This window comes from Glandiceps talaboti, chromosome 16 (assembly GCF_964340395.1).
Source record: "Glandiceps talaboti chromosome 16, keGlaTala1.1, whole genome shotgun sequence".
NCBI lineage: Eukaryota > Metazoa > Hemichordata > Enteropneusta > Spengelidae > Glandiceps > Glandiceps talaboti.
In genome coordinates, this window is record NC_135564.1 from 12,723,897 (window position 1) to 12,747,890 (window position 23,994).

The 23,994-nt window shown below is 35.5% G+C and overlaps 1 protein-coding gene across 1 annotated transcript; it reads right to left on the reverse strand.

The window, feature by feature from the left end:
• Window positions 1-8,139: 8,139 nt before the first annotated feature.
• LOC144447810 (abl interactor 2-like) lies at window positions 8,140-21,775 on the reverse strand. Its single transcript, XM_078137895.1, has 6 exons — window positions 21,659-21,775; window positions 19,482-19,649; window positions 17,153-18,056; window positions 14,096-14,194; window positions 12,100-12,249; window positions 8,140-9,510 (listed from the first exon to the last, which is right to left on the reverse strand). The coding sequence occupies exons 1-6, from the start codon at window positions 21,773-21,775 to the stop codon at window positions 9,350-9,352; spliced, it is 1,599 nt and encodes a 532-aa protein (XP_077994021.1). The 3' UTR covers window positions 8,140-9,349.
• Between the last annotated feature and the right edge of the window lie 2,219 nt (window positions 21,776-23,994).

A 23,994-nucleotide genomic window follows, 5' to 3' on the forward strand; every position in this document is an offset into this window, starting at 1 on the left:
AATTTGGTCCAGATAATTGCTCCCCTTGCCATTGAAAATGTATTATGAATGTATAAATGTGTAAGTTGTTTTATTCTGGTCTTCCCTCGAGTCAAAATTAGGCCCAAGAATTGCCTCATTGCAAGTGGTGGTGTACTGCTGAGGGGGAATGCTGTGCATTAATTGCTGTTTTGTTATGTAAATAAAGTTGTTTCATCAAATTGTAGTCTAGTTACAAGTATTGGCCAATTTGATGTGGTGAATATGGCTTGATTTCTTTATTTACTTGTTTCATTCATGTATTTCATATATTTTCAATTCGTTATTCTGAGAGTCATAAACACTTTCCCACGATCACTTCCAGAACAACAAAATTGAAAACAGTTAACAATAAAGTGCCCCCATCAATGGGTTTGTTGAATGGGTAGCTGGCTGTGTTCTTTATGTCTGATTTCAAATCATTTCTTGCATATTTAATTAGTTACTCAGACTGACAAGTGTGTTCATTCATACAGTATAGATGAAGTTTTACCCCAAAGAATTTTTTTTTCTGGAAATGTTTCTCCAAATCAAATCTCAATAATAATCTTGGTACATTCTCGGGGCTCGAAATTAACAGTCCTGTCTCCACAGGACTACCAATTCTTGTCATGGGGCTACCATAATTTGCAGCTGGTAGCCCACTCAGATTACTACTAATTATGCAATGACTTTAAGGATGGAAGATTTACAGACAAAAGGTATTTTAATAACATACATATTTCCCATAGAGGAACTCTGTTTTCAGTTCATGAATATATGACCATTGGTCACCATCCCTGGGCTACCACTTTTCTGAAATTGGTAGCCCACTAAGACTACCAAAGAAATTTCGAGCTCTGATTTTACATGTAGTACAAGTTATCAAGTATTTTATGACTTGTTAAGTTTTTATCATTCATAAAAAATGTAGATTTTGAATTGAGTAATTTATAGGCCCACTTTGGATTATAATTAAAATAAACATGGAAAATAGTTGAGTTGTCTGGCAAGGCTATAAATAGTTGGTATAGAGCAAAATAATGATCTCATGTAATCCCAATGGCTCCACTGGTAAGATAACACTAATGAATGAACCTGGGATTTGAAATCCTGGTATCAAAAGCAGTTGTTTGGCTGAACTATGGAAAACAATCTTCTGGAACAAAAGAATAACCCCATGTAATCCTTATTCAATGTGTCTGTAATAAGGTCATGTCTGCTATTATATTATTGTATAGGAGAATATGACCTTACTGCACTTGACGCGACATGTTAAGATAACACTAATGCGCTGACCCAGGAGTGAGACATATCCCTTTTATATTGGATTTTTAATTTATGAAACAATTTTATCATGACCTCTATTTGACAAATCAATGCAAAACAACATTGGCCAAGTCTGTGTTTGTTACTCAATACACATGTACTTTGCAAACAGCTTCAGAAATGTGTATAAGTTTATTGTACATACAATAACAAACATTTCACACATTTATTAATCTTTTGCTATGTATTGATTTACAAACACAGACTTGGTCAATGTTGTTTCGTATTGATTTGTCAAGTAGAAGTCATGATAAAATTGTTTTATAAATTGAAAATCAAAAATAAATACCCAACCCTCATCCTTATGGCCACTTTAAGAAGCCTGATAGGGCTGAACAACACAAAATATCTCATAGTCTATTTTTAACTGGTTACTTGTGTATTGTTTTACTCTTATTCAAATAAGTGGACATGTATATATTGGTTATTAGGCCATCAAGACATCAATGAACCACCCTTGCATATTAGAAAGGGAAAGATATACATGTATATAACCTCAACAAATTGAAATGACCTGAACTCTGAATCCTCAATTGATTTAACTAGTTCCTTATATAAGCACAGAAAAGTAAGTTTGTTACTTGTCTGTGTATAAGTTATTCTAGTACATTCTTGTGGTCTCCTCTGTGTACTTAATAGTGCAGTACTGTAACAGATTAGCAGTGCATCCAAAGATTGTGTAATTGCTTCCCCAATGAAACTTGTGTACTCCCCTGAGTAGGGAAGGCTGTCACTTATGGTGAATAGTTAGACAAATAGTAATAACTTAACTTCCAATTGCCCTTCCCAAAACTATTTCCCCTCCCAGAACTGTCATTGGGGACATGACCATAAGAAAGTGCAAGCTTGGAGTGGAGATCTATCCCTCAGTAATTCGAGAATTAATAGATTAACCCCAATAAATATGAGACTGTTCATTCTTTTGTCTTTCTCATAATACCTATAGATGTGGTTGTAGTTGTCAGATTGTTAACCCTGTGGTCTATCATTAGATTCCAGTCCTAAAGATCTCTAATCATTTCACCATTATAGTTTGAGAGTTAGTAAACAAATAGTGGAAAAAATATGACTGTATACTGTCAAATTCAACATCAACACCAAACATCTTGTGCATGTCTCCAAATTTATCACATTTATACAGTTCTTTATGCTACAACTGTGGGTTTTATTTTGTATGTTACAAATGGCTTGATGTTACCATTTGACCCTGAAGGTAAAGGTCAGATTTGGTTATCTGATATGTTTGCTCTGCAGCCGTTTTTTATAGTCAAGGGATCCCTATCATATGTAATAAATGGTTTGATTGTGCCATTTGACCCTGATAAGTAAGGTCAAGGTCAGTAGAAAGTATGCTTTAGTTAAGCTCCAGTGGTGAATGTTACAGTCTGAATTACCTACTCGGGAAACATGAGTAACAAAGCAAACAAGAGTCCCATTTTCTTGTGAAAGTTGTGTTTGAAATAAAATAAAAACTGGTAGCTCTCTTATCTTCAAATATTTGCATGCTAATGTACTCCATATCTGATTAAAATCTAATGTTGTGAATACTTTCTAAATAAATTATTTCTTTATTTTTAACTCTTCAATTACTCTCATTCATTTTCAATTTGTTTGTTCTGAGAGTAAGTGCCTCCTCCCTATGTACATCTGACCACTGAGAGTGAGTGCCTCCTTCCTATGTACATCTGACCACTGAGAGTGAGTGCCTCCCTATGTACATCTGACCACTGAGAGTGAGTGCCTCCTTCCTATGTACATCTGACCACTGAGAGTGAGTGCCTCCCTATGTACATCTGACCACTGAGAGTGAGTGCCTCCCTATGTACATCTGACCACTGAGAGTGAGTGCCTCCCTATGTACATCTGTAGGAGTTCACATTCAAATCCAGCACGTACAAATAGCCAATCAAAATTCGCCTTACATTTAACACTCCAGGTTTGATGTTGAACACAAACAAACACACACACACACACACACACACACACACACACACACACACACACACAACCATAACAATAACATCATTGTCTGAACTTGAGCTCTGAGGAGCTGTCCCTGTAAGTTTTTGAAGTTCTCATTGATAGAGAGGGTGTAACTCAGTGCATGGGTTTAGAATGTGGTATTCGGTCAGATGTAGGAAGGAGATGCTCACTCTTAGAACAACAAAATTGAAGGACATAGAGGTAAATAAAGAAATCAGCATTCACTACAGATTGGGTCGTACTCTACTCTATCAGTAAACCTCTAAACTAAACATTGGTATTTTAAACAAAAGCAATCAGAACAGAGTTTTGATATACAATAAAGATTGTTATTGACCAAGTAGCACAAACATTAATTTCAGACACAGTCACTGTAATCATTGTAAATAAATGTACTTAAGTCTCCATTCTACTTGGAAAATTTACAAAAACAAAAACTTATAAACTGAAGTTACAGGGCATATTTAGTATTTCCAGTATTGTTGATGCATGGTCTAAATTCTAAAATGCAATCCAAACCAAACATCATATCATCAGATGCAAGGGACTTTAAGATTAGCCCCAACAGGTATGGCCTGGAGGGGCTATAGGAATAACCCATGTCCGGCTGTGTCGGCACATCTCTGACACCTGGCTGCACCCACCTATTGTGGTTTCTTAGGGAGCCTGCAGTAATTACAAGGGGGAAGGCTGGGGATGGTTCTCAGGGAGATCTGCAGTCATATTTTAAAGAAAAAAAGTATTAGAGGCTCTGCGCATGCACACTTTACTTTGACTCATTATATTATCTAATTTTGCATTATTTTTTTATTTTGACATCCCACCACTGCCACCAGCTCCACATGCTTACAAGCCAGTGTATATTTTTTTCTGCTGAAGCAACGAGATACATTTGTTAAGCACTGTCGCAAAGAGGCTTATAGTGATTTATGACATTCTAATAATAATAATGCCTTATTTAGTAACCTTACAGCATGCTATGTAATACATTGACAAATACATGGACAAAATGTCACATGACAATACAACATGCTATGGAAAGCATGGTATAGTAAGTACAGACAAAATGTAACAACATTACATACAGCATGGTGGCTATGGAAAGCATGGTATAGTAAATACATAGATAAAATATCACATTACATACAGCATGGTGGCTATGGAAAGCATGGTATAGTAAATACATAGATAAAATATCACATTACATACAGCAGGATGGCTATGGAAAGCATGGTATAGTTAATACATAGATAAAATATCACATTACATACAGCATGGTGGCTATGGAAAGCATGGTATAGTTAATACATAGATAAAATATCACATTACATACAGCATATGGTGGCTATGGAAAGCATGGTATAGTAAATACATAGATAAAATATCACATTACATACAGCATGGTGGCTATGGAAAGCATGGTATAGTAAATACATACATAAAATATCACATTACATACAGCATGCTATGGAGAGCATGGTAGAGTAAATACATAGATAAAATATCACATTGCATACAGCATGGTGGCTATGGCAAGCATGGTATAGTAAATACATAGATAAAATATCACATTACATACAGCATGGTGGCTATGGAAAGCATGGTATAGTAAATACATACATAAAATATCACATTACATACAGCATGGAGAGCATGGTAGAGTAAATACATAGATAAAATATCACATTGCATACAGCATGGTGGCTATGGAAAGCATGGTATAGTAAATACATAGATAAAATATCACATTACATACAGCATGGTGGCTATGGAAAAAAATCACATCCCATCGCTATAAGATCCCACCACTGCCACCATTGTACTGTTATATATCAGAACATATCAATCAAATTGCTGCCGACAACCATGCTGTGAATCAAATGTTAGTGTGGTGTGAGGAGAGGAGTGGGTCACACAGGTGAGAAGGGGGAACAGTGTGGAAAGATATTGGTGGAGTGGGGATGTTGACCTGGGTCCTGGCAATGTCAGTATGTGTGCCTATTATAGTGATTGGGAGTTCTGGCTGCAGCCAATTAGATCAAAACAGGGAATTAATTAATGCAGTATCTTCATACAACTTCACTGTGATGGTATTAAACATCCAATGCGTTTACAATGATCAATATGGTAGCAGTAGGATTGAGTACTTACTCTGGTATTTATATGTTCTCTACCAATTAAATCCAAATTATGCAGGTATTATAATTACCTTCAAATAATTCACTGTAGTAGCTAGTGGAAAAAATCAATGGCTTTGATTTGTGTAAACCAGAGCTGATATTTTTTCTGTGATACTGTGAAATATACTCTTGACGGTGCCATATAAGTGGCTGTGGTTTGCGAAGATGATGTCTTTAAGATTATCAATGTGGGATCAAGTTCTTTTCATTAATTCTGGGATTCATTTACCTTTAATGTCAGTGCAGCAGTTTAACACAATATGTTATTTCTCAAATTTTATCATACACATAATGTGAATGTATGTATTTTGGTTTGTGTTGCTGAAATAATTTTAGTGGTAAAATAAAATGGAGCCCAAATATGATGAAAAATTATATTTCTACTACAATGTTTGTACTCCAAAGTAAATACAGTGAGAGAGTACATTAAACCAAACAACCTTAAAAAAAAGAAAAGATTAATGTATGAACTTACTGTCATGTCTTGTGAGACTGTAAGTTAATAATTTACCCTGCAGGATTGGCATTACCCTGCTGGATTGGCAATACAAGCTGACAGATTGACATTTCTACTTGCCTGTCACTTTGCTTATCAAACAAGCGTTCTTTTCTGATAATTTGTGCTTTTATGATCTAATATTCATTCAGGAGAATTGTTCTCAGCATGGCTGCACCTAATTCCTAATTTTGGTATGTTCACTTCAATATACTAGTATATCAATGTCAATATGATGTGAAGTAATCACCAAGTCAGGAGACCCCTAGTGGTAGACTTTAGTGCTCCTTTCCTTTTTGTCAACAGCTTGAGTTCTGTGCAGCAGGTTCTGTTCTTCTATAAAGTCCACATTGGAAGAAGCCATGATAAGCTGCTTTTGTCTTGAAACACTCCTATCCTGTTGTATACTATTTGAAATTAAATGCCATATAGTTGACAACATGGATTTCTGGTATGGTAATGTTTTGCCCTGGGGTAGTACCTGCTGCGCGGCTTTGGTAAGGGTATGTTGCCAATACACTTTAGACCCCATTTTAGACCCATTTTGACCAAAAAACAATACCCCATGTTAGACTATTACAGGTTTTTAGATCAAATTTTAGACTCAAATAATTTGCAGTAGTTTCATGTAATAATGGATCACAAAATGTACTTTTTTCACTCAGGGAGGCAATTAATGGCATTCATGATTTGGTAGACAATGGACCACAATTTAGACCAAGCAAAATACAATTATTCATAATCGAAAATAATGTAGAGTGGACCCCATTTTAGATTCTTCAGCTCGAAAAAACACACCCCATTTTAGACTAATGGGCAGCAAAGGGTGGCACATTTGTGTAGTCAAATAGGAGGAGTAGCCACCTGGGCATTGGGTACACAAAAGTATGTGTATCATTGTACACTGATGAGGAGTATGGATGAACACACAAACAAACCCACCAAGTACACACACACACACACACACACACACACACACACACACACACACACACACATACTACATATGTACGTAGACAAGTCTCCAAATACATGCACAACCCTCAAACATACACATATACACAACATACAAATGCATGCACATGCTCAAGACATGCACATATACCTCAAAACACACAGAAACAACCTCAAAACACACACACACACACACACACTCACCCCATTCCTTGTTTTGTGAATGGTAATATACCTCTGAACCATACATATTTCACTGATTAGTTCTTTCTACCGGGGGGTATTTGTTTGGACAAAAAAACCTACAAGTTGGGAAACACAGTATTAGATTCAAAATTGTTCTGTACAAAACTGAAGATCAATTATTTCAACATCACTCAAAAAACTGGTTCTGTAACTCTTGCATGGCAATACCCTTACACTTGACATTCACAGGGTTCAATATCACAGCTCACATAATCCTAAGGTTATAACATTGAAATATGAATGGATACAAAGACAGGTGTTTCATAACACATATATACCACTCTGGTGAAAAACTAACACAAACATGTATTTTCATTTACAGATATTCACAACCAGTGAATACTTTATTAAAACATCACTTTCAAAACAAAATTTTACCATTCTTTCAAAACGTATATCCAGACTTTAAAAAAAAAAGACCTTAAAAGTTAGAAATATAAATTTTATCTATATTACAAGTGTTGTGAGTAAAGGGTTACCAACATACCATAATTCTCTTAGTCATAATTGGTTAACTACTTGGAAGATTTAAAAAGGTCACAGACAAAATGTCTCCTTTCATAAGTACATCCACAAAACAGAAACCTTTTGTCTCTATAACCTCAGTACAGAGAACGGGTTTGGTCATAGACCCTACAGAGACATGTCTCTCTAGGGTCTATGGTTTGATGAATAGAAACTGAGAGCAGCATATTTAGTACACAAGAGTTCACCCTATACTAAGTTTACATACAGCGCACCTCTGGGACAAACTTCCCCAAAAATCAAAGTTTTTCATTTCTCGCTTAACTTTACAATATGAAAGCTTACTCCTTGTTCTTTTGAAATTATGAAAGAAATTTGGGAGTTTGCTGTCTTAATGTCAAAGAAATCACCAATCCTTTATTTCTCATAGAATTAACACAGTTTTTGGCAGCCATTTTGGATTTGGCAGCCATTTTGGATTTGAACACGACTAAATTTTGATATCATTTTGACCTGTATCTAAAAACTCTATTTGGTGACTCAAGATTTTTGTTGTTGGTTTTAACTGAGAATAGGGTTGAGTTTTCTTGAACAAAGTAAGAGCAAAAGTTGAAAGAGTTTATTTCTGAGGCGCAGTCTACTTTACGGTGACACATGCAAGTTTTTTTTACACACAGGAAAATACTGATATAAACCTTTATCAAGCAATATTGGAAAAATGTTGCTGCATACCTGTGAAAATAAAATCATCTTCTGGCATTGTTAGCAAAGTTGATAGCATACTAGGGGTATCATGGACATTTTAGTGTATACATATACATAATTATGTCATCATATTGTTGATAATTGCATTAAAATTATGCTTGAATATCTAGTTTTCGGCATTCTGCCAACAGCAGGTGATGGTCCAGTTGCTTCAGAACACTAGACATACATATTGTTATGCTGCAAAAGTTAACCCTCAAATATTATAGCTGTCTTGTTGTTTACATATCTCTGTGTACTCTTCATGCAAGCAGCAGCCTCTATTGTGTGTATCATGTATTTATTTTGGCATTCAGCAATTTTAGCACAGATCATTTCATCACTGAGTGACATAGTTAAAACTGAAAACCATAGCAAAGTAGATCACACGTGTCAAAGCATACAAAAGAGTTGCAACACAGTGATAGGGTTAAATGTTTCTTTAATAAACAGTCATTGTGGTCAGTGTTTTCATACATGTAGTTCACATGATAAGACTTTCCGCTTTAGAATCGGACTTCAAATATTAATGTACAAATGTATGTCTGATTGTAGTTCTACTTTTTGCAAAGACACCTTGAAGTCAATAACATTTTAAGTGTAGCTGTACAGGATTGCTGTCTGTTATTGGAATTGCCATCTGAATAATTCATATAAGATAAGTTGGACATATTCTCATTTCATGCATAACTTGGTCATATATTCCAGGGATAAATTTTGTTCCGTTCCCATTCCTTGGATAAATTGGATATGTTCCCATTCAAGATAAACTTGGGATATATCGGTACCTTCCACAACATGGATACATTTAGGGACATATTCCCATTCCACAGATGCACGGAAGTAGTTAGTCAGTCTAAGACTATGCTTTTTTGTTAAATTAAGGATAGAGGTTCCATTTTCCATGAATACATATGGATAAAATCCCATTCCAATACACCAGGGTTAAGCATAATTAGATATCTTCTACATAGTTACCAGGGAAAAGTCCTGTTACTCCGTTACAAAAACCTTCATACCAGCCATCTTCATTTTGTTTTATAACATAAATGATATCACCTTCTTTCAGTGAGAGTTCATCTTCTTTATCTTTATCATAGTCAAAGATGGCTCTTACTGTAATCAAAACATAACAATACGATGGTAAGTGGGAGAAATCCACCAGTCATTTTAGTACTTTGGGTTTCCTAAGTGGGTCAAATCACAGTCATTTTAATATTTGGGGTTCCTAAGTGGGTGAAATCACCAGTCATTTTAGTACTTTGGGTTTCCTAAGTGGGTGGAATCACCAGTCATTTTAGTACTTGGGTTTCCTATGTGGGTCAATCACAAGTCATTTCAATATGTGGGTTTCCTATGTGGGTCAATCACAAGTCATTTCAATATGTGGGTTTCCTATGTGGGTCAATCACAAGTCATTTCAATATGTGGGTTTCCTATGTGGGTCAATCACAAGTCATTTCAATATGTGGGTTTCCTATGTGGGTCAATCACAAGTCATTTCAATATGTGGGTTTCCTATGTGGGTCAATCACAAGTCATTTCAATATGTGGGTTTCCTATGTGGGTCAATCACAAGTCATTTCAATATGTGGGTTTCCTATGTGGGTCAATCACAAGTCATTTCAATATGTGGGTTTCCTATGTGGGTCAATCACAAGTCATTTCAATATGTGGGTTTCCTATGTGGGTCAATCACAAGTCATTTCAATATGTGGGTTTCCTAAGTGGGTGAAATCCACCAGTCATTTCAATATGTGGGTTTCCTAAGTGGGTGAAATCACCAGTCATTTTAATACTTGGGTTTCCTAAGTGGGTGAAATCAGCCAAATCAGCTAAGATTAGTTATGGTTTTACTATCTTAAAACGTGATAATAACTTGAGATAGTAAGACAACGACTAGTGTCTGGTATATAGGTAAAATCTATTGCAGTTTATAGGTCATTGTAACAAGTTTATCTAACAAAATTTGGTGCAATCAATAGAGAAACTGCAATGACGAATGCCACTGAGCATGGTTGGCTAGAGGGTATTTATTACCTTTTGCAATATATTTCTTTTAAAAGGGGGACATACACAACTTATATTGTAAAGATTTTTACCAGACCAGACTGAAGATTGTTGAAGGAGGCAAGTATTGTACAACTCATACAGTTTCCAGTAACAAATTGAGGCCTTTTTCTGGATGAGAATTGACTTAATCTTCCATTACATTTTTATCATTTTGCATTTTTAGACCTAATTTGCATATCACTGATGAAATCATCATGTCGTGAAACACACCTTCATCTACACATCCCTAGATGCATCCCCATTATATTTCAGTCCAACCTGCTTAGTAGTTTTGGAACTGAAGCGGTTTGACCAAAAAGACACATTTTAGACCTAATTTGCATATCACTGATGGGATCATCATGTAATGGACAATTCTTACTCTACACACCCCTTGAGAATGTTCCCACCAAATTTCTGACCAATCTGCCCGATGACATTTTTTGACCAAAATCACACACCTGTAATGCAATCATCAATTTTGCTTTGAACAACTACACACCAAAAGTAATGTTCCCACCAAATACAAAGGCAATCTGTTTGGTGGTTTTTGAGTGTACGTCGACCATACACACACGCACAAACACACACACACATGCACATGCTTACACACCCTGAGACGGACAGGCACTGCACCATGCCTATAGCACTAATGAACCTTATCAGTTCAGTTGCGCTAAAAATAGCATAATGCTAGTTGAGTCTGACCCTGCACACATTGGCATGTTACAAAGTTAAAATCTGATGCTGAGGTGTTAGACTGTTCCAAAAAGCCATGCCTGCATAAGTTATTGCAAATTTGCCATACAGATGTATTTACCTTAGGTAGGAGATTTCCCCTAACCTTGAACCTAGTACTATAATCATGAACTGGTGGAGTACAATAATCTGTAAGACGGTGAGGTAACCTGTTGTCATACATGTCAGTCATACCGGTACATGAAAGTGCAACATTGAAGTTTATGTTTAAGAATTTGAAGCTCACTAAATAAATGGTTGGAATGTGCACAGATACAACTAAAAGTAATAGCCCTGACAGCCATTTTTTGAGACTTATGAATACATGTCAGATGTGATGAATATGTAGATCCCCATACTTCAATACCATAGGTGATGTGTGGTTGAATAAATGATTTGTATATCAGAATAAGGATATATTTAGGTACAAAATGTCTTAATTTGAACAAAATACCAACTTTTTTCCCTGACAGAGGAGTTTACCATCTGAATTATTTTTTGACCAATCGAGGTGTTTATCTAAAATAACATCAACATAAGTTGTTGATTCCACTCGTCTTCATCAATAAACTATTAATGTGGAGAGAACTTTCAAGGGAGATTTTTCTCTTAGTTCTTCTGAAAAGAATGCAGTTTGATTTGAGATGATTAATGGTCAGTTTATTTGCATTGCACCAATTTAATAATTATTCAAGCATACATCAACAGTAAATAACTGTATTTAGTATTGATTTCCAGGAAAAGTATGAAATAAATTGGAATCATCGGCAAACAATCTGAATTGAAAAAAAAAGGTGGATGGGGAAGCAATGTCAATGATACTGTCATCATTCAACATTGAAGGGTTCTAAGCTATTAAATTCATTTTTTATTGGTATTTTTCCAAAAAACTAACCCCTGGCATGATTATCTCACCTTGCATCATGTAACTAGCCGGTACCGTAGGATTGGCAAGCTGTGTACTTTCAAAATCTGGGGGTGGAGGAGGGGGTTCTGGATCATCGCTGTAGGTGAACACATTGACAGCTTCTTGTTCTGGGGGAGGTGGTGGTAATGGTGGTGACACTGCAATAAAAGAGATAGTCGTAGTTTTAATTATATGCATAATGCACTGGTAATTGTACACAGTGGTAAACAGAGCATCTTTATCTTCAAAATACACTCACTATCTTACAACTAAAGGGTTAGTAACTCTTTCATTTTCGGTACCAAATAACCCAAACAGATGACTGATAATGCCATGTTCATGCAAGTATATGTCTACGTAATAATATTTCATGTTTGTATTTCAATATCTTGTTTTTTCATGCTTTTTTCATAATTAGTATGTAAAAGATCTAAAAAATCTGCATATTGGACAAATGATTTACATGTATGACTGGACTGTAAATGACTTTTTCTTTAGTTGACCACAAATATGAGGTCAAACACCTCATTACACATCACTTTGACTCAAGTTATTTGGTACCAATTTGAAAGTTCTTAAAAGAATCCGAAGGAAATGATTCTATATAATCTATTCACCCCTACTAAAAAGTGTAATGTATTATAATTTATCTACCATGGGAGAGTCTATTTGATGAAGAAATGGGTGGCCAGGTCAATGTCTGCCATGATGGGTACAGTATATCTTAACACACATCACATCCTCCACACTAACAAATATCTGCACTCTTCCTGACAAATATTCTTGGCAAAAACAGAATTTTGATGAAAATCTTTTCAATTTGTGAATTTTACGTTTTAGTTTGAACACATTTGCAAAGTTTTCTGTCTCTTTGCAATAGTCTCAAATTTCTACATGTAAGACTTGTAGTCAGCACTCTTGTGAGCGGTAAATAGACAAAATCTACCCGACGAATTTCAACAGGGTTCCCTAAAACAATATCTATAGGTTAGAGTTTGATATGAGAGCTTTTCACAGATGAGTTTGGACAGTGCAAAGCGTAAACTGTATGATACATGTATCACTCTACCCTCAATGACCTGAAAGGGGTTGACCATGTACCAGTGTGTCAGGGCACCACAGCATACCCTACAGACCAAGCGAAGCGTAACCAAACTTATTCATGAAGATCTCTCTTATCAAACTCTTAACAGACGTAAAAGTCAACTTTTGGTTGGTTTGATCATTGACCGTGTCAAAATTGTCACTTGGGGGGGCCAATACAATGGTTGGATATCTAACAGTGTTAAAAACATGGCATGCGTTGTCAGCATGTCAGTACATTGGCAAGGGGTGGAGTTCATATCATTATTCATCTGTTTTCTTCATGAAATAGAAAAATATAGCAACTGATCTAGAAATACACCTATTAGTCAATATATAGGGTCAATTGAAGGTTGACTTCTAAATAAGTATGTTACAATGTATAGGAAACCATGCATGTTTTATGAGATAATTCAAAGTATGGTTTTAACATCTTTCATTTTAATTGGGAGAGTGCAAACACTTGTAGCTGGATAACACCCCTTGTTTGTGGATGATAATGTTCATGAGTTGGAAATGTAAGACAGAGTTTAGGAAAAGCTATGTGAAACATTACAAATAGAACTTTTAAAAGTATATTAAACATTATTTTATTAATGATTTAATAACCCTTAGGATGCAAGGATATGCTTGCTATAGATTTGATAAAGAGTAAGAGATGATTATTTTGCATGGTGATATCAAACCTTATACCTGTCACCCCTATGTTACCTAATAATGTGGAATGACCTTATCATATTGTATTGTGGATCATTCTCATTATTGGCACCAACAGGGGTGGTCAGAATGCACAGATGGTTGAAGAGTTATAGATTAGGCAGAAAACATGAGTTAGAAGTGAGGAAAGAGATTTGTTTAAATGTGGGATGATATTTTTTTTTGTAAGTTGCTATGCAGAAGGAGTTAGTCTGGTTAACTAACTTGGCATGTAAGTTGAATCAATATCATCAAACTGTGGTGGAGGAGGAGGCGGCACAAAGTCATCTTGATCTATGGGAGTCGGAGGTGGAGGCAGAGAAACTGAAGGAGAGAAGATAAAATCAAAGAATACAAACACACAAAACAAAACGATATTTTTGTTGTTAGTGCACTCACAGTTAGCACAGAGGCTTGTCATGAGTTTTCTAATCTTAGCGATCCTGCACCAAATAGTTTTTCAGCAATGAAATTGGTTTTGAATTTGAAATTACCACTAACAGCTATACTTAATCAAATTGGAATGTTAATATAAGCTGGTGATGCTATCGAGTCCTGACTTGCATTAAAACTCTAAGGTGGAGTTACGTTCAAAATTAGACTGTAAGATATCTTGTGTCACGCTGCCCTCACCAGTCTCCCCTATGAAGAGTTTGACCAATGTGTGAGGGCGCCCTGTCACTGCCAACCTTACAGACTAATTGAAAACATAACTGTTTGAGTGAAGTAGCAAATTATAAGTGCTTGTCAATGTGTGATGGATTACGACTGACATGCCTTGTTCTTAATGTGCACATGATTCAACCGTTAGTGAAGCTTCTCAGCTTGATGTCTAGAACTGAAAAACTCAGAACTTGGCATTGATGTTGGATCATAGATTAGAAAACCAACAACAAGTTTCTGGGTTAACTCACAGTATATACAGATAATAACCCTTCAGTGTCAAATAGTTTTAGGTCAAACATTATCTGTGACAGAGACTCTCGTTTGGCTTTTTTCTCCTAAATTCCAAACTTCTTTGAAGATATCTGTGTTCTGGAAGCAAACATGATAAATGAATTTTGAATTTTGAATTTTGCAGATATAGGTATATCATCAGCAATTTGGTATCTTTAAGTATTGCTGTTGAAACATTTATACTTGGAATTTTATTCCCAAGTTTTGCCTTGGTGTTTTTTTTTTCTCAAATTAGATATTTTTTCATTTCTAATCAGTAAATAGCAATTTGGGCAAATCAGTGAACATTTGAGTCTCACAGAAATAAAGGTGTCCTGAATACATCAGTTTGAACTGCTTGGGTTATCAAATAAATACACAGCAAAAAAATAGCCAAACTAATGTCAAATCACAAAATAACATCAATATTAATTATGTGTTGTGAGTAAATAAGACCACGTCAAATACACCACTCTATATACTGTAACCTGTAGGTTTGATGGTACGCAACACAGCATAGTAACCCTGGAATTTCCGAACAACTTTGAAAAAAAAATCAGAAATTTACCACTAAAATATATGGTACCTAAAACTACATAAATAGAGGCACTCTCAAGTTTCTTTATTAAAAATGGCCATATGGATTAGAATTGTTGTATTTATTTTGGAATTTAAGAAAACAATGTGAAATAACATATACCAAGTCCTTGTTTGTAACTCAGTAAGATGCAAAAAAGTGTAAAAATTTTGTTATTGTACGATCAATAATAAACATTTTACCTATTTTTTCTAATGTTTTGCCATTTATTGAGTTACAAACAAGGACTTGGGATATGTTATTTCACACTGTTTTTTTTTCAAGTAGAAAAACATAGTAAAGTTGTTTTTTATCAATTGATAATCTTAACTAAATCCCCAACTGTAATCCACATTGCCATTTTAATTAATGGTCATTACACCATAAATAGAAAAATAGAAAAACCAAGATTACCTGTTTAAATGGAAAATAAACGATTCTCTTTTTGGTTGAACTGTTCTATGTCCAATCTGAATAAAATCTGATGTATGTATTTCCTTTGTGTATATTGTCACTTGTTTTTCATATTTTATGTTCTGGGAGTGTACACCATGTAGGAAGACTAGGCATTCATCTCCTAGATCATATTGCACTATGTCCCAACAATACACATCCATGTCACTAGTTTTGCAGTGCCAGATATACGAGTCCAAATATTCTAAATCACCACTATTTTCCCATTTTATTTAACTAAACTTGCACAAGTATACTTTACATCTATCACTTTGCACATTTTTCTTCATTCTAATGGAAAATACTTGAGACAAAGAGTTTTATCACCACTCATCTTTCACTCATAGAAACAAAGCCTTACATAATACATATTTTCCACAGGTGAACACAGAAAAAACTGGGTGGAAAGTATGTAATGATCATTCATTTACGTCATATTTTAATAATGGTGACCAACATGTATTGTATACTAATGTGTTGGAAATTAGTATATATCTACAAAGTTATGAACTTTCCAAGAAATTACAATTTTACACGAATAATACAAGCTGGAAAAGGAAACATATTATAAAAATGAAAAATTTGTTAAACAGCTGGACTGTAATCAAAAACATCAACACCAGAGATCAACAATTGAACAATGACAGAGAAAATGAAAGTATAGGCCTTTCCAAAATAGCCATGGTGGCGCTCTACTTCCTGTCTGTGAGTACCGTGGGGGTATACATGGTATAGGTTACTCAGTTAATCACTGCTGCTTTCCTTGATGTATGAACAATACAAAACACATCCTCGATTTACACTTCTACAGAATACCAAGGGACAAAGCTCTCAAGAAACGGTACTATGAGGTGATAATACCCCCAATTTGAGCAAGGGCGCTGTATTATCAATTTCCTGTTTGCAGTCTGGAATGGCCTATTGCCGAATGTTTTGAACAAGAAATACGAAATACAAGTGTCTACTTAACTTGGTTTACATGGTATATAAATTAAACCAAAAAATTAAGATATGTACCTGATGACGACATTTGTGCAGTGTTCCATAAATAAGAACTAAGGAACCAGAACACTGCAGTTGATCTCAACAGCCATAAAGAGCTAGGGGGCCAGAAAGCTCATAACAATGTATAAGAAAACTATGTAAATTTTAGATAATTTCTCTACATTTCCATGATTCTAAAAGCCATCTCAAAATACTACATGTACATCAGATAATATGTGTACATGGTGTACTATCTTTTTGGGTTTTTTCACCAGTATTATTGGAATATAACATACTGTGGTACACTAAAAGATCAACTATAAAACAATTACCTTCTCCAGATGCAGGTCTTGCAACATTTGCTGCAGGTATTGTCAGGTCAGGTGGTGGTGGCGGTGTAGAGGGTGATGCTGCATGACCGGTGCTCTTAAGATTTGATAATGGTGTGACAGCTAACCCAGGCAATGGCATGTATTCACCTCTGAACTGTGGTGGTACTTTCTGTGATGCCTGTCGTGTGGCTACCCCCGTGGTCTGATAGTCTGACTCTGATTGCCTCTCCACCCTGCTCTTCACATTTGCCATGACAGCCATACTAGGCATGTAGCCGCCACCGTTATCACCACTTCCAACTGGCTCATTACCACCTGTCTGCTGCACCTGTTGTCCAGGCAATGGAGGAGGTGGTGGTGGAGGGGGAACGTTTGAGTCTGCTGGGGGTGGTGGTGGTGTGTCTGGCTGTTGTGTGGCTGGAGCCATTGGTGGTGGTTGCTGGGGTCTACCAACCGTAAACCCAGCTGGTCGATACTGACTTTGTGGAGGCTGTTGTTGTTGTTGCTGCTGTTGTTGTTGTTGTTGTGTTGATCTTGCCATAGCAGTGCTTAGTGGGGCATAGTCACTTGGTACAGCAGGTGGTGGTGGTGGTCTGTTTGGTGGCCTGGTTAGCGTACCTCGTCCTGTCTTAGTCAGAGTACCTGTACTACCAATAGTAGCACTACCATTAGAACTGGTGGTACTACTGATAGATGGTGATCTAGTAGTGGTTGATGGCCTTGAAACTCTAACACCATGACCAATTTCATCCAATGCCGTGTAGTCCACAGGTTTTCTTACATATTTGATTGGTCGCTCTGGCTGTGATGGGGCAATGATTTTGTGTGTACGTGCAACATTCTTGTTTGTAGTCAAAACACCAATCTCTCTCCTGGCTACTTTCTCCTTGTGGATACTAACAGTCTGTGTAGAAATTAGACACAGTTCATGAAATGACAAAAAAAGTAAAATATACCCTATATCTTCCTCTTCTCCATTTCTCATCAACAAAGATACTTGTAGGTTTGCACTAACACAATAACATTCTCCTAAACAATTGTACCATGCACAAGCCAAGTTATTATCTTTGAACAGAAAATATCGTTATGGATATACTACCCTGGTTATGCTATGTCAAGGGTTCTGCAGTGCTAAAACATGAATCAAAACTTTACAAATCACCATTATTTTTCGCAATTTTTCATAAATTAATTATGCTTGAGAAAGCGTAATTGTATTATTCCCCAATACTTTTCTTCATTCAGCCAGAAAATACTCACTACTTGCCTAACAACTTAGTGTAACAAGGCCCCTTAGGTCACAGTACTTTCTTCGGCTGAACAAATAATACATAATTCTCTAATAGGTCTAGTAGATTTTGGGTAATGTTCACTTATTTTTAACCATTATTGTGGATGTTGAAAGGGCTGGATCAGTTCATCATTATGCATGCTTCAGCAACATACATTGATTGAAAAGACAACCACATACTATGAAGTAAATAGCATGTTAAGAATAGGGATATTTTAACATTATAATGATAAAATAATAATGATGTTGGTTTTTATCTAGCACTTTCCTACTTTGTGCTCAAAGCGCTTTACAATTATTACCCCTAGCATAGCGACACGACGGCCCATTATACTTCCTCAACTCATTGGGGAGCATACAATCCATTATCACAACTTCCAAAACTTGGCCAAAAATGTGTATAATACCTGTACAAAAGTTACAGTGACCATATGGATGAGGATTGGGTATTTATTTTGGAAAGTCAATTTATAAAACATTTTATCATGGCTTCCTACTTGAAAAATCAATGTGAAACAACATATGCCAAGTCCTTGTTTGTAACTCAATAAATTGCAAAAGATTAATAAATGTTTATAATGTTTATTATTGATCGTACAATAACAAATCTGATGTGGTGAAAGCAGCTAGACATCTTTATTTACCTCTATCTCTCTTTCGGTTGGGAAGGCAGCAATCACCGGAACAAAACAAACGACATAAAACGATGGAAATAGAGGTAAATAAAGACATCTAGCCACTTTCACCACATCAGATTTTAATCAGATTGTGTAAATGATGGAGGAAACAAAGAACCTGGTGAATACTCAAGGCAAGTTATTGACAGAGTCAAACTGATCAACACTTTTCTTATTTACAGCATAGGGCGCAAACTTCAATCACAGTAGTACAAAGCCAGTGGTTTAACCATTCAGCCACTACCAACAACCCAGGTTTGACAATCCTACACTGTACATACCTCAAATTTGCATTTCTGACAACAACCGACTGACTTTAATACACACCTAAAGGTATCCCATAATATCACTGCTGACTCACCTGTGCAATATGGTTGATACTAGACTCCATATGAGCTAACTGTGTTGCTTGTAGATCTAACATTTGTAACATATTTGTAGCTAGTGAGTTGATTTGGTAGGCTACACTGGCCAGTGATTGTGTTGTATAGCTCTTGGTTTCTTCTAGGGCACCCTTTTTATCTCCGACCTGTACAAAGAATATGATATATAATTAAGCTATTGCTTATGTAAGATAGTGTTACCCTGGGACTAGTTCCATGTAAATCAAAACTTTCATGGATCAATGAAAAAGCTTGGCAAAATCTTAATTTCAAGTAAAACAGTAGACCATAATTTAGATATGTTGTGTCATTCCACCCTCACTGGCCTCCTCTGAGTAGTTGACCGATGTGTGAGGGCGCCCTGTCATGGTGTACCTTACAGCCTAGTAAAACAGTTCCTCATTTTCATTTTATTTTATTTTCAGAATATGTATAGCTGTATTCTCCTGTACAACTTTATATCATTTCGTTTTATATTCTTTTATGTAAAATTGACTGTGGAAATTATGTGTCAATTTCAATTTTATCTTTGTTCCATTGTTGTTTGTTGTGATTTGTCTTTTTTCAAATGTTTCTTATCTGTGATAGATCATATGGCAATTTGTAATGTTGTGTACACATACACTCACAAATATGTCTGTTAGTCACTAGGGATACAAGCTTTACTATTTCTGGATCCTTTTTGCCATGTAATTCATTTTGTGTCTGTATCTTTTTTAAGGTTTATCTTATCATATTGGTGAATAAACATTATTTCAAATGAAAATTCAAAATGTGGATAAATTTGAGATTTTACAATACATGCTGAAACAGCCATACTAAAGCTTTTGGAGCACACTGAAATCTCCAATGTTTAATATCTGGTGATTGGTTTGAAACAAGTAACATTGGGCAGCCCACAGACCCTATAAGTGTAAGGTCTATGGGCAGCCTAGGATACTAGTATCCCCAATACATGTACTTGTAATGAAATAACATCACTGTGTAACTTGTGTCCAGTGATCAGATGCCACACTAAAATACAGTTATGGGTAATACCTGGGACGCCAACAGTTTATGCCACAAAGTTAGGCTACTGCAGTGCCAATTGAATATAGCTGTATTTCTAATGTCACATAAAACACAGTTTTATATTAGTTACTTAGGGAGACAGACTGCACCTTATAAAATAATGGATTGTAAGGAAAAGTAGAACATAGCGATACTGGTTGGGGTTCAACATTTTCTGGGTAAAAATAGTTGAAGAAAGCAGATAATTCTGGAATACAATCATTTATAATTTTAATATATGTGTCTAATTCATTGGAAATTAAACAATTTTCAGAGATAACTGTTTTGTTAATTTTTAAAATAATTTTTGTCTGTTATGACAATTGACATAATAAATAAATAGTGCATCAACAATATTGAAGACTTTGGATACATTTATTCACCCTTGTGATATTTTAGCAACAGTGACTTCCTTATCATGTAGAAAGTAGGCTCTTTGAAGGATATTAATTTAGATAGTAACTTGCATAAGTTCAAAAGCACATACCTGAAGTGACATCAACTAACCCTAAAAAAAACTATAAATTAAATCTTGTCGTTCTCTCTCCTTCTACGACGTACGACTAGTATATTTTCGAAACTGACTCAGCTAATCACATCAATGCAGTTTGTAGAGCTCTCACATCAATATTTTCATCTTGCCATTGCAAATGTGTAACACAAACTCTAGGTTTTGAGTGCATACACCCAGCACCTGTGATATTCTTAGGTTTGGGTAGTATTAATATATATACAGAAACAAGTGGTGTTTACCAATATCATCATCGTGTATTGTCAACACCTTTGCAATAATATCATCAAGTCAATACCACTAGCTAGTTGGGTGGGGTCATCCACGAGGAAGTTGCTATTCTCAGTGAACTTTGTCATGTTAGCTCACAAGAAATGAACAAATCGGACTTTCACAACAACATGCTTACTATGTGTTGAATGGGGTAAAGATTCGAAGAGGACCAGCTTCTGCCAGCCTAGTGCCAGTTGACTGCGGAAGCGGAACAAGAAAAACATCTATGACATTACTACGGCTTCATGTTTGATCGCCTACGGAAATATATTTATTATCTACCAAATTGGAGACTTGTAATGATAATATAAATATACATACCTGAAGATAGTTTTGTTCGCAATATTCTGCGACTCTTTCCAGGTTTCCATGACTATCGAGGAGAGCCTGACGGCCTCCAGGAATTTCGTTGTCGAAAAGCATATCAAGCGCCGACATTTTGACGGAAATAATAAACAATGCATTGTGGGAAATACCCAGTCACGTCCGTCCGCTGCTGTACACTTCTCTCTACTTACTTGCACTCGGACTGTCTGGCTAAAGACTTAAAGAACATTTTTTTGTATAAAAATCACCTGGTATCTGTAAATACCTGAACGCATTCACAACTGAATGATCTTCAAAAATGAAATTGGTACATAAATTGAACATTGAAAATAAAGTTTAAATTGCAAAAAGGACTTTATTCATCATCAACAAAGTAGAGCTCCATGTATTGAAAGAAGAGTAGAGCTATCACTGTAGGAAGTAAACATTGGGGTGACAAGAGAGGACACTAAGTTGATAAGCAAAACCCTCTAGAAGCTGTCGGCTTATTAGCCCCCCCCCTTCAATAATAGGTATATCTGAATATCCCATGTAATGGATGTGAACACACATGTTCCCAGATGTTAATAATTATCTATTTAGACTAAATGACTGTAAACAAGTTAACAAGAAAGAAAAATATATCGACACAATATTACATACAGTGTTCATATACTCAATGCCAAATAAAAAGTTCAGGATATTCCTAGCCTGTTTATGGCACTTCCAATACATTCCGTTCAATCTCTCATAACTTGCGTAAGAAATTGAACGGAATAGACCATAAGTGCTGTAAACAGACTAGGATATTCCAGGAGTTTTTCACCAACTTTCCTGGAATATTCTAGTAAAATTTGGTCTGATGATTTTGTAGAATAAGGAAATGAATTATGTCTACACACCTAATTTTTAATGAATATTTAACACCTATCTAATCAACACTACCACAATAACATCAATTGTTGTCACTTCATTTTCCAGGAATTTTCAAGGAATCCTTTGAAATTAGTTTCTAGGAGCATATGAACCATGTACATAGATATGTATATAGAGAGACATGCACACACACACACACACGTCATGCCTTGATATCCTTGATAAAAAAATTTGATTCGAAACGTCAGATTGCATCTATTAATACAGACTGTATCACTCATTCCTTATGCATTTCTTTCCACGTACGTACGTACGTACATACATACATACATACATACATACATACATACAATATATTTCATACATGCACACACAGACAGAGACAAACAGACACACACACACACACACACACACACACATACACAGAATCCACAACTCAGAAGAGTTGATATTTGTTTCATTTAATTAAGGGTTTCAAAAAAAACTTTACAAGAGATATAAATGATGAAAGTAACATAAAACATTTTGATAAATATCAAATGTTGGAAAATTGAACTAGGTGTCCATAGGTTCTTCTTTATCTTCTTTTATGGTTGTTGTTGTTGTTGTTGTTGTTGTTGTTGTTTGTTGTTGTTGCTGTTTATCTGTTTTGTTGTTGTCTTCTTGTTGACTTGTTGTTGCTGTTGAACTTGAAGTATTTTCAACCTGGCAAAAAAAAAATTCAGAAAGTTTGATTTCAGTTTGTCAGAAAATGCAAAACTTGATTACTTCTTTGCTACTTTTTCATGAATATCTAGTATGTCTCTGCTGATTAAATAAAAAATTGTTCTTAATTGGATCACGATATAAGTGGGGTTAAGTTTATCTTTCTGATAACGAATAATTGAATGGCTAAATTTCTTAAGTCTTGGTCAATTTGTATAACATATTATTAGTTGTATTTCCCTTGAATGGGAACACCACTCCAGGAAATAAAGGCATTTTCATAAACTTGCATTCTGGACAGTCATTTTTAGATTTCACAAGACACAAATTCCATGTAATTGCCAAAAAACTCCAAAGTGAAAGTTGCTTCAAATTCATTGTCCTAGCAGTGGTCCTGCACTACCTCATGGGCATTAGCATATGTACATATGTATTAGATGAACAATACATATTCATGGTTCATAAGAGCTTATTACCTTTAGATAAATAGTTAAGCCTGAATTACATTGTAACACCATTTGGAACAAGACAGAACAAGAAATATATTTTTCAACAGAATTTCACTTTTTGCCCATGAAATTTTGATTTATTTTTCACTTGCTGTAAAGTTTTGATGTTATTATACATGTATACAACTCTGATGGTTTCAAAACTTGTAATACATACATCCTTCACGTCTTGTTCTTGACCTGCTGTGCTCTGACTTGGCAGTATAGACTGTGATTCTTCTTTCACTGTTTCACTTGTCTTGTCTTTGATTGATTCAGATG